A 16256-nucleotide genomic window follows, 5' to 3' on the forward strand; every position below is an offset into this window, starting at 1 on the left:
CTCCGTCATCCCGAACAAACACCCGCTAATATTAAATCTGGACCGTCCGTTTCAATGTTTTTTTGAGTCAGGTACCTGAGAGGATACGAATCCTGAAATTACTGCCTATTTTCTTCCTCTTCCATCCCTTTCTATCAATCAGCTGTTTGTAAAATGTAAATAGACCCGAAGTGATTGATCAAAGTCACCACTGCGTAGCGCAGTTGGTAAAGACACTCCACTCTCCTTTGAGAGATGTGGGTTCCATTCCAGCTAAAGGCCGAAAGATGTGTGAATGTGTGGAACCTACGGACATATCTCAAAAAAAAAAAAAAAAAAAAAAAGTGATTGATCGAACGTTCCGATTCTAAACCCAAAGAATCCTTTATTTTTTGTTGTTTTCCAATGAAAATCGAACCGGTCGGTGTGTCTCTGTGTCAGAAAGCGAAAATGCCACGAGGCAACAACTGTCTACACAGTTATTATAAGCTACCTGACAAATTTAATTTGAATGTGAAACAGTAACTCATAGACTGAACCTCTCCAAAAGTAGCAGTTCAGTATCATGAAAGTTGAACCGGTGCTATGCTTTAATAATTAATACCTTTTATTTTTTGAGAGGAGGGTTCAAATGCCTTCATTTTTTGTGCCTCCATCATGCCTCCATTTTTAAAAACTTTAATAACTCAAAATTTAAATTTTAAAATTCAAAATAAAACCGTTGGATATGAATTATATAATTTTATCTATGCACATGTAAAAAATTATGCCATTCTAACTTTGTTTTGATTGTCATCTTGAGCTTGTAAAAATGTATACAAATTTGGATAATTTCTAGACGTTGATTTTTCAACTTATTGATTCATATAAAAGCAAAATCAAAATGTGATAATTTTTTATGGGCACATACAGAAAATAACATAGATTACATCTAACGGTTTTATTTTGACGTTTAAGTTTTAAACTTTGAGTTATTTAAGCTTTTAAAAATGGAGGCACGATAGAGGCACAAAAAATGGAGGCATTTGAACCCTCCTCATTTTTTGAATGTTTTTTCCATTTATTCCGTATTCTTTGATTTATGAGAGAGAAATAGGGATTGAGAAAGATTGAAGCCGCAAGAAACCAAAACGGGGAAACTAATTCTGACCAGACATCTGATGTCACTTACCCTGGTTATGTGGGACCCGCTTTTTTTTCTCTCTGAGTTGTGTCTTAGCTGTCAACTAGGAAAAAACAAGAGGAAGAAATAGTTCGGATAAAAGTGTCACTGACCACCTGGTATACTTTTTCAGGTCTCCTCAAGTAAATAAATGAATGGATACCTCCATTACTTTTTGGTGTGGTATGTTTTCCTCTGATTTTTACATATTATAATACAATTGATTCTGTTCATATTATTGATAATTTGAGATGAAGAAAGAATTTTGTATAGATAGAGATCAATTATATAATTTTTAACTTAAAAAATCACGGGAGTCAAGAGTATTTATGATATTTTGCTTAAAATATATAGAAATATAAGTTCAAAATATTTGAGAAAGAATAATGATCAATTGATCCGGTCAATGTGTATATATATGTGTTCCTAATTTATAACTTTACAAAATTAATTTTGACCTATTAATTTATTAATTGAACTTGTCATTAAAGGTGGTTGATATATACATTAAATTATAACAAAAAACAAAGCGTCTATGAGTTTAACACCAAGAAGACTTCTGAACTTAATCTAAAAAAACTAATATATAGGATTCAAATGATAAATTCAATCCATTAATTATGAATATTTGACAAGCCAACTATGCATGTTAAATAATAAATATTTTTTTATGCATTTATTTTGCATCAAATATTAAAACCTCTTGATCTTATAAAAATTGAAATTTAGAAATTAAAAATTTAGCATGCAAGTATACAAGGAAACTTCAGTTAGCTTTTAAGGCTTCAAAGCCAGGGTATGGATATCTCCATTTATTTTCAAATTGAGAGGGCTTACCAAGTCCAAATATTTGTCCTGCCCCCCTATTTAGTGACCACTGACCAAAGCCACCAAGGGTTTCTTTTATAAATAAAGCCCCTTACCTCCTCCATCCTTCTCAAACCCATATCAGAATCATATAACACAAGGAATTGCTAGCTTAATTGGTGAAACTTCCTGGATTATCTTGAGACTCCATCTAGCTCTCGCCAAGTGCTTCATTTTTCCTTGTATCTTGTAAGTCTCCTATTCTATCAACATGCAATTCAATAGATACTTGTGATCTGTGAGTTGTTAGTTGTTAGTGTTAACGATCAAAGAAAAGAGCTCCTCCTGTTGTTTTTAGTTTTGATGAACTTGAGGTTTAGTGAAGAGGAGGATAGGCGAAAGCCAAAGCTTGTATAGTGAGTTTGTTATTCAAAGATATAACTTTTAGATGCCTCTTCTACTCTTATTGTGTTCAAAAACTATGACACTGCCTTAGTTATTCAATGGAGTTATCCTGTTTTGATCAAAATAGAGGAGAAGTGCATATTTTTGAACGGACTCTTAAATAGACAAAGCCTTTAGCAGTACGCATCTGATGACAAGGATAGGTTTCTCATCATAACCTGGAATTGAATTGCGTGTAAAGGACAAATGCATTAATTGTTGAGTAATTTCCAATACTTTTCACATTACAATTTGATTTATATTTTATATATATAGTTGTCCGAATCTCTCCTCTTTGGTTCCTACTAAACATTTTGGTTGGTGTTATATTGAATTCTTCTGTTAATAAGAAATAAATGGTAAGCCTAGTTAGTAACCTCTCTCTTTCTCTTGTTTGTTCTTTCTGTTTTGGTTGGTGTTATATCAAGTACTGTATAAACTATAAACATTAAATTTTAGATACTATTTAGCATTTGTTGAATTCGATCGCAAGGGTGAGCACCATAAACATTCGGCTACTGTATAATATTTATTGAAGTTGGTTGCCAATGAAATGAGTTGCATGCAACTTGCAAGTACAGATCTGGCTGGAATTCATGCAAGGAATCAAAAGCCAAGAGGATATATATACATACATTGTTGAAATATCGAAAGCATATCCTCAGGCAAAACAAATAGTAATAATAATAAGAAGAAGAAGAATAACAATAGTGATATAATTATAAATAAAGACAGGATTGGCGGTTTGGTCCTGTTGTGAGACATTGGATACATCCTTTTGATTTTTTTTATAAATAGAATCAATTTTAAATATTTTATCAGAACAAGTATTATTGATTTAGTTTTTATAAAAAAACAGTTCTGCCGATTACTTAATCACAGGATCGGTGGAGTATTTACTATTTATTGATTTATGTGATTAGATTGTAGATGTGTTATAAAATGGTTTCACCGATTTAGCAAATTGGTAGAGCAAACGTATTTGTGCCACATAATCGGTATAATCGGTAGAGTCTTTTTTTTTAGAATTCAAATCATTGATGTTGTTTTGTTAAAAATATTAAATTTGATTCTATTTTAATAAAAAAAATATCCGGTTTGTGCCGCTTCAAATAAAATATCAAGTCGTAAACTCATAAAATATATTTTATATAGTAGAAAGATTATAAATAAATGCTGGAGGACGACATTTGTGTGCAGTCTACAGAGGTGGCTCCACAAGCGCAATTTCCGGTACTCAGGATATTGTCGTTTTGAATCAAACAAATGCAAACTTAAGGTAGTTGCACGGTAAATTTAATGACACAGTACAATTGCAACCACCAAATCAACCAATTAAACACACTTTATCTAAGACGTTAATCTAAATAAATTAATAAATCATAATTTTTTTTGTGAGAATAATAAATAATTATTTTTGTAAGGATGGATATCCTCTTATTATCCTCACATTATTCAACTTCCAAACGGAGCTTAATGGTATGAGTACATTAAAAAGGTGACTAATATGAAAGTATATATATATCCGAACTAAAATACAGCGGCATCCAATATATATGACACCAAAATGTTTTTCCATAAGAAAACAGTAGAAACAGCAATATATAAATCATATTAAATCCTAAAACATGAAACTAATAGGAAATTAAAAATCATTGGCGCTGACCACCGACATGCATGGATTAATAAATGTTTGTTGTAAATTTTTGATCAAGTTCGTGTCAGATAAGATTATAGGATTAAGTTTTGAGGTAATATTTACAGTCTAGAAATATTGTAAGGATCAAATTGGCCTGTTTATATTAATGTAATTAGGTTATACTAATCACATTAGTAAGTGGCAATCATAGATTTTTATCTGCTCAAAATATAGTTATATTAAATGATAAGTAATATTAATATGAGCAAAATAAATATAATTGAAAACTCAAACGTTTATCTAAATAAATTAATAAATTATAAAAATATTTAGAGATAAAAATTTAAGTAGCTGTTGATGACATGGTGAATTGGAAATATAATTAATCAAATTAAATAAGAATTAGAGATAACATTGAGTTAACTCAATTCGAAATTTTGATAAATAGTTAGTAGAAATATGTTCGTCTAAAAATTAAATCTTCTTCGTTAGTAATATATCTAGAGATTAACATTATGTACACTTTACCTTTTCTTTGTCAGATAGTCTCACTAGCTTAGAAATTACTGTAGGGATAACAGCAGACAAACAACTGATAAGACTTTGACAAAATTTACCACTCCACCTTCCCTGCGTTGAATCCCTTTTATGTGGTTCCATTGTCATACTCTTGCTTAATTTAAAACCTTTCTTTTCAATCACTTTCAACTCCCATAAAACTCAATTGTCAAAATATTAATTAAGATATGCATAGTTTTGGGTTTTCTAGCTTGACAGTGATGGATATCCATTTTCATATGAACAAGTCAATTGCTTGACACATTCAACAAGTTGATAGGTTCTATAGTGTTTTTGTTTATGTCAATATTATTTTATAATGAAGAATATTGCTATGCATTACGTGAACATGTCAATTATATTCTCTACATTACAGAATTTTTCAGTTCCATAGTTGTTACAAAATTGAAGAGAATTATTCAAGTATAAATAATTAATTCTCACTTTTCAGAAAACCGAGAGAACGGAGAAGATGCTAATGACTCAAGCAACAAATCATAAGAGGGGGTACAATTACGATGATAACTACCTCCATTTTACCAGCAACAACACCAGCACATCAGTAGGCCTAGATTTCGAGGATACCATGACCTCAAAAAGGATCAAGTCTGGTACTGGTATAGGTACTGCTCTACCTCCTAAGGTACCAGTTTGTCTATTAGCTGCTTTCTCTCTCTCTCTCTCTCTTTCTTGCTCGCTCGCTCTTCTTCTGTCTATCTCTCTCTAAAAGTTGGCTAATAACATGAAACCTCCAAATGTTATGAGCAGGAGAAGAAGGATAAGATAGGAGAGAAGATAGTGTCATTGCAGAAGCTTGTCTCTCCTTTTGGCAAGGTTGAGAAACAAAGCCCGTGCTTGTCTGTTTATTCCATCTTTTTTTTCTTTAAAAATATTATTTGATCTAGTTTCCCTGTTTCATTTCTGCAGTCTGATACCGCTTCAGTTTTGCAAGAGGCATCTGGGTACATTAAATTTCTACATGATCAAATTCAGGTACTTGTAAATAATGACAAACTTTTCAAATAATTAATTTTACCCTACCAAGTTGTATCTCATTTTCATGATATTAATTGTGTGTGTTTTATGTAATCTGCAGGTACTGAGTTCACCTTATCTAAGGAGTTCTTTACCTGGTAATGTTGAGGTGAGATCTTATTCTTTATTTCTTTTTTTTTCTCCTTTTGGAAAATAGGACAAATTGCAAAAAGTCTGTCTAATGCAACAAGAAAATCCCAAATAAAGTACCATAAATTGTCAATTTAAGTCCACCTAATTGAACAAGAAAATCCCCACCAAAAGAGCTACCAAAAATATATCACTCAAACTGGTAACAACTTGTAACATCCTTTTGATATCACTCTTATTCAGGTATTCTCAGCATCAGTTTTATTATTTTTTCATGGAACACAGGACCCAGAATACTATAGTTTAATAAAGAGAGGACTCTGCCTAATGCCAGTAGAGTTAACACTTGGCGTAGCGAGAAGCAATGGTGCAGATTTATGGGCACCGATCAACTCAAAGTCTAGTCCAATCAACCGATGAAGCTATATTAAACCAAAATTTGGAGCTACCTAATCTTTGAACAAGGTCAATTAAATAAATTATATGGTTGAAGCAGTCAAGCAGCAAGGTCTGGAAGAAAGGTCATCTGTCATGTTTAATTAATTCCTAAAGTCTAACCAAAATTATTTTCCCGTCTAACTATCTATTTTATGTAACTGGAATATTTCATCTGATGTGTGATATCCAAAGTTAACTGGTGCACAAATTCTTTCTAGTTTGGTGTCTGTTGTATTGTATCTAATTTAATGCAAATTAATGAAACATGTCCTTTCTTTATTATCTTTCTTGAGAGAAATGATGCGAGAGTACTTTAAATCTCTGAAATGAACAATGCCTTTTATTTTGACAGTCGTTTGGTTCATCAGTTGGTGTCAATAGTATTACGCATTCAACAGGCATTTACCATAGATAATGTTACGTAAGATAATGCCCGTGCACAGTACATTTTTGTTTTCAGGGAAAAAAAAATTAGAAAACCGGTAACTTAATTGCAAAATTTTTAAAGGCTGCTTTTCCGCCTAACGGGCAAAAAATAATGGGTGTAAAAAAAATAAAACAGAAGGCCGGGGCGGATATGCATAAATCTTTCTTCTGGAAAAGAAAAGCAAGAATCCTGTACATAAAGGTGGGTTCTCAATCTGAGAAACCTGATAGAAAAGGTCAAATTTCACTTTAGCTGCACGAGTGTTGAAACATACTGGTGAAGCATAATCTTTTGTCTCAATCCTGGTCAATTTTTCTCCATTAATTTTCATTTTTTTTTATATATATTATTTTCTATATATTATTTTAGTAAAATGCTATAAATAATTTAATGTAAATTGATCTCTATTTACAGCGTAAAAATTTTGTATAATTGATTTCTATTTATATTTAATCTCTAATGTACTTGTTCAGTGCTCCTTTCTTAAGAGTCTTTAAGCTTGGAAATGAAGGAAAGGAATTGATGTTTAGTTAGTTTTTGATGGATTAAATCCTTAAGGAAGCTTAAAGACTCTTAAGAAAGGAGTACTGAACAAGTACATTAGAGATTAATTATACAAAACTTTTAGTTAGTTTTTGTTTTTGTTTTAATCCATTATAACCCCCATTCATACAGCTTCGTAAGGAGCAACCTATTTCTTTATTGTTTTTCATTCTTTCTCTCTCATTGGAAGTACGGAGTCCTAGGCACAGCAGTAAAAACATTTTCCTATCTCTATCCAACATCATCGGCTCTCCATTAACAAACTCATAAATCTAGTACTATAGATAGTTTCATCTCGTGAATTTTTCTATAGACATCCTACTTGATAGAGATATTCTCCTTCTCTTTAAAAATTCACTTTGTTTATTCAAAGCCTTTATGCTTATGTATTGAGAAATTTCAAGAGATTAGCTTTAAAACCTTTGTCAGACCCTTGATATGAGCTTCTGTATTTCTAATTATCAGATCTTGCACCTGATTTAATCTTACTATCAAACAACAATATCTAAAACAACAAATACGGTACGGAATAATGAGTATTGATTTGTCCCTTTGAATTACAAAAGTTTGAATTTGTTGGACTCGTACGAAAAACACTCATAACATTGTGTTGATGTTAAAGTAGTCAACTTGTACTGACCCGAAATTGATAAACTTTAGTTTTTCTGACATTCTGACATAGGCGGGCTTATTAAGTTCTAATATTTTATACAGAAAGTGTGAAGAAAAATTCTTAATCGGAACAAGAGTTGAAGTTGGGTAACAAGAGGCAGATCGGAGCATCAGCGATTGGTGAAATCGATCGATGCTTACGTCATCAGTCACTGATGTCAAAATCGGTCGCTAATAGACAAAATCGATCGTTGAAGATCTCGTCACTAATGCTCGTCTAATAACGTCATCTTGGTCGCTGAATGATGCTATCTCGGTCACTGTTTGTCGCTATTAGTTTTTGCTGACATCATGTAAAGACATCAGCGACCAAAACAATTGGTCACTAATACCCAAACATCGACCGCGGATGTCTTGGGAATCAGCGATCAAAAAAATCGATCGCTAATACCTGAAACATCAGTGACCAAAAAAATCGTTCATTGATAATCTTCTGTCATTTTTTTTGGTTTTTTTTTGTTATTTATTTCCCCCCCATTTAATTGGTACCACATGTACCAAAAATTCACATCAATCAAACATAAACATAAACAACATCGAGTATCAAACTAATAAACATAAACATCGAGTATCATACATAAACAGTATCATCTCAATATCTAAACAATATCTAAACATCTAAACAACACCATCTCTGTCGACATCCGACCGATATTCCTCCCCATCATCACCGTCATCGTCGTCGTCATGATCCTTGTCATCACCGATGTCATCCTTAGGATCGGGCATCGAGGCATGGTGCGAGCTCGAACCTCCCTGTGAGGATATAAGAAAGTAAATGTGTTAGTTGTTTAGATAATTAGGATTTAGAGATTTAGGATTTAGGATTCACAATTAAAACATACTGAAAAATTGAATTTTATACCTGAGAAGCTCTGATAGCTAAGGTGATCTGCTCGGTGATCCGCCCGATGAACCGGGGCATAATAGATGACAATACCCGAGAAGATATCGCATCAATATCCTCTTCTCTAATGCTCGGAGCCACCGGCACACAAGAATAGGACTGCGAAGAACATGAGTGAGTACTACTAGACCCACTCTCATGAAAGATGGCCCTCATCTTGCCTGAAATATTAAAAATAAGATAATTAGTATTATCTTACAAATTTAAAAATAAATTTACAATTTTAAGGAATGTACACTAGTGATCCTATTTGCCTATTTGAACTTTGATTTGTACCGGTACAAATCAAAGTTCCAATAGGATCACTAGTGTACATTCCCCTCTCTCTCTCTCCCTCTTATAAAAAATTATGAAAATTATGGTCAAATTAAGATCACGTCCCCTCTTATAGTCTTATAAGACCAAGCAACTCCAATTAAATAGTATCAAATGAGACGGTCGAAATCAAATAACTATACAACAATGTCATCACAAGAATGACAGCCAATGCAGCCTTTGAGACGAAGAGGGCCAGCAACGACTGCCTTTGTTTTAATTGTCGTCTGATCTTTGAAAAAAATAATAATAATAAATCCCCCCAAAATCCAACGACTATTATTACAGAGGCAGTCCTATACCCGTTTGGCACATCCTCTTGGAAAACCGGGTTTAGGGTTTAGGCTTAAATTGTGCTTAAAATTTGTCTAGCTTAAATGTCTCAAGCTTAAGAAAACATAACTTCAGAAAAAATGTACATAAATTTGAGGAAAAAAGTCAATGGCAGACAAAAAGAAAATGTTGCTATCAAATCTTTTGCAGCTGAAAGGCAAGATCTGAGAACAAATCTGTTAACGGAATTTCTTGTCATGGATAAAAACAAACACTAGGCTACAAAAACATAAAGAGAAATGTAAATCACAAAATAATTTCAAATTACGGGCAAAAAAATAATAGGTTACAAAACAAACATGTTATGAAATGGAATCACCAGATGCAAAAGCTGATTGATTGTCCTCCTGGAAACATTCTTTAGGCAGCCTGAAGCTCAAACAAAACATAGCCTGAAAATAGAAAAGAAGAACGAGACCTCAGTAATATCACAAGGAAAAAAGCACATCTTATAAACTATAAAGTGAAACGTTTCATGCCTACTTGGCAGCAACTGCCAAGTTTAAAAAAAAAAGAGAAGTGTTTCATGCCTGACCCTCCAAAACCTCGTAATGATTTAAGCTGTGAAGGTAGGAGTTAGAAGCACACCCACAAAACATAAAAGTGTAATTTGGATAATTGTTAAAGAAACTAAGAGAAGCAAACATATCATATGTTTCTCCTATTTTCAGGGGATGAGCATTACAATATTTTAACATTTTGTAGGGTTAGCAATCTATTAAAAAAATGTACCTTGTTAGGTGCGACGTCCCGAATTCTACGAAAAACTGGTTCCTCTATTTTTGCATTTAAAGCTTTCTCCGCCACCTAAAAGTAAAATCTATTGTCAAGAGCAAGAATTATGACAGATCTTAACATGAAATTTCTTTCTATATAAAATAATCTTCTCTATCATTGATGTTTTTGGTGGCTTGCACTGCGGAGACGAAATAATGACTAATTTAAACTTAAGCATGTTTCCAATATATTTCTTAATGATTCAGGCCTCAAACCGGGGACAAGAGAAATACTTTTCTTCTCTAATAATTATGTTTGACATCTCAAAAACTATTAACCATACTACTTAGTAATGATTGAAGAAAATAAATAAAGCAATGGACCTTTTGCAAAATATAAAAGAATTGGAAATTTTTGTCCCCAAATAAAAATATTTAGAGAAACCAAAGAATATTCCATTACAATTTTCTTGTATGTTGAAAAACAGTTTTTTATATTATAAATAAAAAACATGTCTTCTGCAAGTAAGGGCAGGGTCTTTTTCAAATTATTGCAAGAAACCCAAAAAAATAAAACTCACCGCCAACAAGGTTTCATTAGATTCACTTGCACGAATGAAGCAATAGCAATGTATCCAGGGCACATCACCCTTCCAATATTTCTTCTGAATAAGTCCATTGAAAACATCTAACACAAAAAACAAAACAGAGGTAAAACTATTGGAAACCATTTGAAGTATATAGATCCATTTATTTACTTATTTGTAAGAAGCAGACTAACCAAGAAAATCCACGGCCGAAGCAGGAAGATTCATAATTACATGGTCAAAATGCTCCCAAGGTTTGCAAGCTGATTCTATATTTACACCACCTCTAATTCTCTTATTCTGTTTTCTTTTTCCTTTGATTGGTTCACTGTCTGTACTGCAACACTCTGCAGAAAGAATCATTTAATTATTACATAATTGGCTTTACACCACAAAATTTGCAGAATCTGAGGAGAATTGTAGTAATTCTGCTTAATTCATTAATATTATTTTTGCTCAGAAAATATTATTTTCCTTTTTAGTCAACCGCAACAACCCACACAACACATCACAATCAATAAAGAAAATAATGTAGATCTTGTTCTCCATCAATCAACTTGAAACTTTAACAGTTAGATTTATCAACTTTAGATAGGGCGATCAAACAATTTTGAAATAACACCAATTCTGATACATTGTCAGTCTCAATGATAGAGAACACTTCTAAAATATTACTTTTAGATTTCGATGAATTTTGATGTCAGTTGTCACAATTATCAAAATAAGCTGATTGTGAATATATGCTTTCCCATAATTAAGGATACCTGAGCCCTTGCCAGAAATTAAAGCTGAAGAGCAACATGATCGCCTTAGAACTGTAAACTACTGAACTCCTAAAATTACCTTCAATAGAGATTTCCGCTCGCCTTTTGGAAGCAGCACTTGTGAACTTGGTAGAATCATCTACACATTTCCCATTGCTTCCTCCAGTATCTAGCATCAACACAAATACAAATTAATTAACCATAAAGGCAAAGAAAAGAAAATGATAAATAAATAGATAATGCCCCACTTTTAGTTTGTTGTTTTTCTTTGTTCAAATGACAAACAACTCTATATTTTTTTCAGCTTGTATTCCCATTTGCCATTTTCATATTCACAAGTAAAATGAACGTCGATAAACAAGGTTTAGGATCCAATAAAAATACTTCAACTTTACAATCTTAACAATTGTCAAAAATAAAACTGAAAATTAGGAAATCTAACTTTGCAGGCATGATCTATAGGATACATATATCATCTTATAGTAAATGATAAGCTTCCCATTCATGTTTAACGTTCGTCAAAGTCTCAAACAATCTTAACTTTGCAATGGTCCAGATTGCCCGAAACTTGATATATCCATATATCCAACAACACACCTACACATTTTATTTTGGTCTTGTAGCTTTTTAAATTAATTGGATAAATATTGTCAACATTGTCAAATAAATCCATTGTCAAGGATCTCATTCTGTACAGAAAAACAAAACAACACCCATAAAATAATACTACAAACTAAAATCTCAATACACGAAATCATAGTACTCTTCTTGAAACTAGAAAAAAAATCTTGTAGGGAAGAAACATTCATATTTCATACCTAAAATTTTGACTACAACCTAGAACACCTCCGAACCAACCTGAAAAAATAATGTACCATGCCTGAACCTGACCCTGACCCAACCCATTTTCTGAAAATTAAATGAAGACCAAAGCTGGATCAACATGCAAACCAACAAACCTGGACTCCATCTGGCTCAGACCTGCCCAATCTAAACTCCAAACCAGACCAACAACCCAAATAACATGCCCAACAGAACGACCCAATTAGAATCTCTAAAAACTCCCCTCATATTGAAATTAAGTTTGCAGGGGCAACAAGCCAAAAACAGAAATTTGAACTGCCCGAAACAGTCACTGAACTACCCAGGACCTGTGGAAGTAGCCCCAAATAACCAACACCCTTTATTGTTTTAGTCTCAAGAAAGTATAATGTTGCCAAAACACACCCCAAAATAAGTAAAACAAATAAGTCTGTACCATTTGCAGATCCATTATCTGAAGTAAAATTATCTTTATCTTCTTCTATACTAATAACAACTGGAGGCTCCATTTTTTCTTCTCCAGGAGGCACTTTCACAATCTCTTTCATGAATTCCCTTGCATCCATGTTATATGCCTTAACAAACTGCTCCACTTTGTTGATTTTCATATTGATTTTCAGATACTTGATGCTGTCCGGATTCAAATCATTCGAATAAACAAAGCATCCTTTCTGCGCTGCTGGGATGGCAAAAGGCCCAATACCACAAAACATGTCACAAATAACATCTCCTTCTTTGAAAAGGGAAATTAATCTGATATGCTCATGTTCTAGTCTAGAATTCCAATAAACCAAACCATAGTCCAGTTTAAATGTGGCACCGTATTGCTTCACTTCTGTTTCCATGCTCTTCTTTCCAGCCAAAATTTCAAATGTTGGCACTCTGAATTCATTTGTGATGGTCCCCACCTTGTTTACTACTGTTTGTATTCTTGGTTGATTTTTCTAATAAGACAAAAATGAAAATAACAAAAAAAATGTAACTGATGCAGGAGAATACATCCAGAAATGAAGCATGCAATGAAGAGTATTCAAAATCTTTCAATTTTGATAGCAGACAAATGGTCCTTAATCATCACCCATTGGTCATTTCAAGGCAGTCAAGTTAACTAACAGAATACAAACTAGATTGTTTAGAGACCAGCATGCTAACTACAAAACTTTAGAGGACCAAACGGGTTTGAGAACCATTACTGTATCTTACTTTCTCGTTTTTCTTCTTTTTAATAGAGTGCTAACTTAAGTCGGAAGAGGAGGCTTCTTTTTTAAATGAATAGTCGTTTCATTCAGTAGTTTAGATTTAACTGAACTGTATTTTGGCTATATTGCTTTATTTTTCAGCCTGACTGGTTTAATAAGTATGATGACCATGGGTTGTACCAAGTCTGAAACTAAGTGAATTTGTTTTTTGTCTTATAATTCTTAATTTTGTTTCTTCATCTATGTCTTTTTTATTTTATAGGAGTCTAAATCTAGATTGATACAATATAGATTTTGGGTTTTCCTTTATGGTTGTTACATAAAACACGATTCTTTTTATTAAATAGCTCTGTCCATGAGCACAGGGTCTTTTTTTTTTTTTTTTCTAAATTATAAAAGTATACCTATTGACTTTGGCTTTACTAATGAACAAATCATGCTACACAATTTCGGTCAGTTTTTTATATTTCAAAATGAATATACCAGATAAGATAGTAATATCTAAATTATCTAAAAATAGTAATACTATGTTGTGCCCTCAATAATATGAATAATAATATATAAAATAGCCAGAAATAACATACTCATTATGCTGAGCTCATAATGTTTTATTAAACTGAAATAAGCAGAATTTCAATTGGTTTATTGAATTCCTTTTCCAGTTCAGTTTGGTTGTATTTACAGTTTAGCAAGCCCAAAGCAGTTCAGTTTGGCTGATTTTTAGGTTGCTTTTGAAGTTCAAAGTGAAATTGTCGAAATAATCTTAACTTTTAGTTACAACAAGTTGACAGTTTTTGAAGTTGTGAAAAGAAATAAATAGATAAGAGGCGTACATCATAGATGACCTTCGCTATGACATTTTTATATGGAAGCAACTCTTCACATATGTTCAGATGCGCAACATGGCCTGAGTAGTTCCAAAAGGTGTCAGTTATGAATTAAAGCAAAAACAATTATTGCAAAATACACACACATGCACACTCAAATATGCAAGACATTATAAATGCATACCTGTTGTTTCAAAAGATGACGGTACCTCAACTTCGGGAGGCAGAATCTGCTTTAAGATGTGATCTGCATACAAGAAGAAAATGGAAAATGAAAAAATGAAAAAAAAGAAAAAGAAAAAAGAAGAGAACACAAATGGGTCAAATTACGAAACCCCCCCCACAGTTCAATTTTTGGTCCAAAAGTTCCCTGCTTTGTATTGATGTCCTAACTATTTGTAAAAAATCCTGATCACGGGCCATGGAGGCTATTCTCAACCCAATATCAAGAGGACTATTTAGCCAAGTTTACCTGCACAGCATTTGGTAATTGCTGAAAAATAAACAAATGATAAGAGAAACTATTAAACAAACCTGCACCCCAGTAAGAATATCCAAGAGTCAATGAATGAGGTATCACTTCGATTTCACACAACTTCTTTACTGACTCCAAAATTTGCTCAGGAATTTCAGATAAGTCTGCACAATTAGCATATATTAATAATCAGAAGGGATTAAAAAGTTAAATTTAGTAGGTGTTATTATCCAATACGAAATTTTTTGAGCTTGCAATTTCAATTAACATACCTGTGTTTTGAATCCTTTCAGATAATATGGCCAGGCGATTTTTCTCACACTCTGGATCTTCTACAATAGGTTTGATTCTAGGCTTGTCTAACAAATATCTGGCAGGATATACGAAACATGAGAGGCCACAAGAAATAATAATGATGATATAGAAACTTTCGACAAGTACACTTTTCTTGCCACAGATTAATATCAATTGCTACCATCCATTACTTGGATTCAGATTTTAACTTGTTAATGCTGAACCAATGTTGTGGTAGTATCAAAAGTTGAAGCATCAAATGCTCATTTTAAAAATATAAAGAAAATAAAAAACTCTCTCAGTAAGCAAGATTTTAACCTTGAATCTCAGTACTGTAAAGTTATTCGGTACCAGTGAAAGGTTGATTGTGCAGAAAAAAAAAAAAAAAAAAAAAAAAAAAAAAATTTCTGAGATAAATTCCTTCAAATACTCAACCTGCAGGTGCAATTTCAGGTATGTTCGTTCAAAACCTCAAATATCACAATAACTACAAGATGAGCTCAATATGGCCCAACCCCCCCCCCCCCCCCCCCCCCCCAAAAAAAAAAAACGAAAACACTTAGCAACACCTTTTCTTGTGTTCATCACAAAACACCCAATATAATCCCCTATTATTAGTAAACTCGTGAGATAATTAGAAAGTGAAGGCACTGTTCAGCCAACTTTTTCCATCCAAAAAAAAAAAAAAAAATCTGAAATATGGAGATAAAAGCAAGAAAGGCATAAGTTACATTTCCAGTGTTTCTCAGGATCATATGACATTCTCATCTTTGAGGGTGCCAACATGATATGCTGAGGTTTAGTATCGGAAAATATGATAACTACACCTAAACTTTACAAGAAGAACGAAAATTTAGTGAGCTTGAATTACCCATTAAGGAGGCGAGTGATGGAGCTGGAGAGTTCACGAGGGATACGAATAGCCAAAAGGTCAAGCTTTTGCTCAAATTTCTTCTCATCCAGTTCCAAATCAACAGACATTGCTGTCAATTGCTTTGTTCTCTAATCCAATGTGGAGTAAGTACTGGAAATTAAACCACTGGAGTTAGGAGATTAAAGCCACGTGAAGAATAATAGCACTAATTCATACCAATTAACATTACTTTTCTTTATATTTTCCAGCATAGTGATTAAAGCCACGTGAAGACAAGATTAAAAGCTTAAACCCTAAACTTCAAGAAGAAGTATCAAATTATCAATTTTCGGACAAAGAGAAGCAATAC

At 32.8% G+C, this 16256-nt stretch overlaps 2 protein-coding genes across 3 annotated transcripts; one reads left to right on the forward strand and one right to left on the reverse strand.

The window, feature by feature from the left end:
* Positions 1-2045: 2045 nt before the first annotated feature.
* On the forward strand, positions 2046-6416 carry LOC144566696 (transcription factor bHLH153-like). 2 transcript variants are annotated; one of them, XM_078316720.1, is made up of 6 exons: positions 2046-2197; positions 5041-5232; positions 5358-5423; positions 5517-5582; positions 5686-5733; positions 6000-6416. In XM_078316720.1, exons 2-6 carry the CDS (start codon positions 5062-5064, stop codon positions 6132-6134), a joined length of 486 nt encoding a protein of 161 aa, XP_078172846.1. In that variant the 5' UTR covers positions 2046-2197; positions 5041-5061; the 3' UTR covers positions 6135-6416. The 2 variants fall into 2 exon arrangements, with proteins under 2 accessions (XP_078172846.1, XP_078172847.1); XM_078316721.1 differs by lacking the exon at positions 5358-5423 and having other exon boundaries at positions 2057-2197.
* A 1914-nt stretch (positions 6417-8330) lies between these two features.
* On the reverse strand, positions 8331-16035 carry LOC144565993 (S-adenosyl-L-methionine-dependent methyltransferases superfamily protein). Its single transcript, XM_078315858.1, has 13 exons — positions 15905-16035; positions 15012-15109; positions 14799-14903; positions 14449-14511; positions 14271-14344; positions 12675-13182; positions 11496-11585; positions 10847-10999; positions 10647-10753; positions 10082-10156; positions 9669-9741; positions 8660-8862; positions 8331-8550 (listed from the first exon to the last, which is right to left on the reverse strand). The coding sequence occupies exons 1-13, from the start codon at positions 16012-16014 to the stop codon at positions 8413-8415; spliced, it is 1797 nt and encodes a 598-aa protein (XP_078171984.1). The 5' UTR covers positions 16015-16035; the 3' UTR covers positions 8331-8412.
* Between the last annotated feature and the right edge of the window lie 221 nt (positions 16036-16256).

Source organism: Carex rostrata, chromosome 15 (assembly GCF_964058835.1).
Source record: "Carex rostrata chromosome 15, lpCarRost1.2, whole genome shotgun sequence".
NCBI classification, from domain to species: Eukaryota; Viridiplantae; Streptophyta; class Magnoliopsida; order Poales; family Cyperaceae; genus Carex; species Carex rostrata.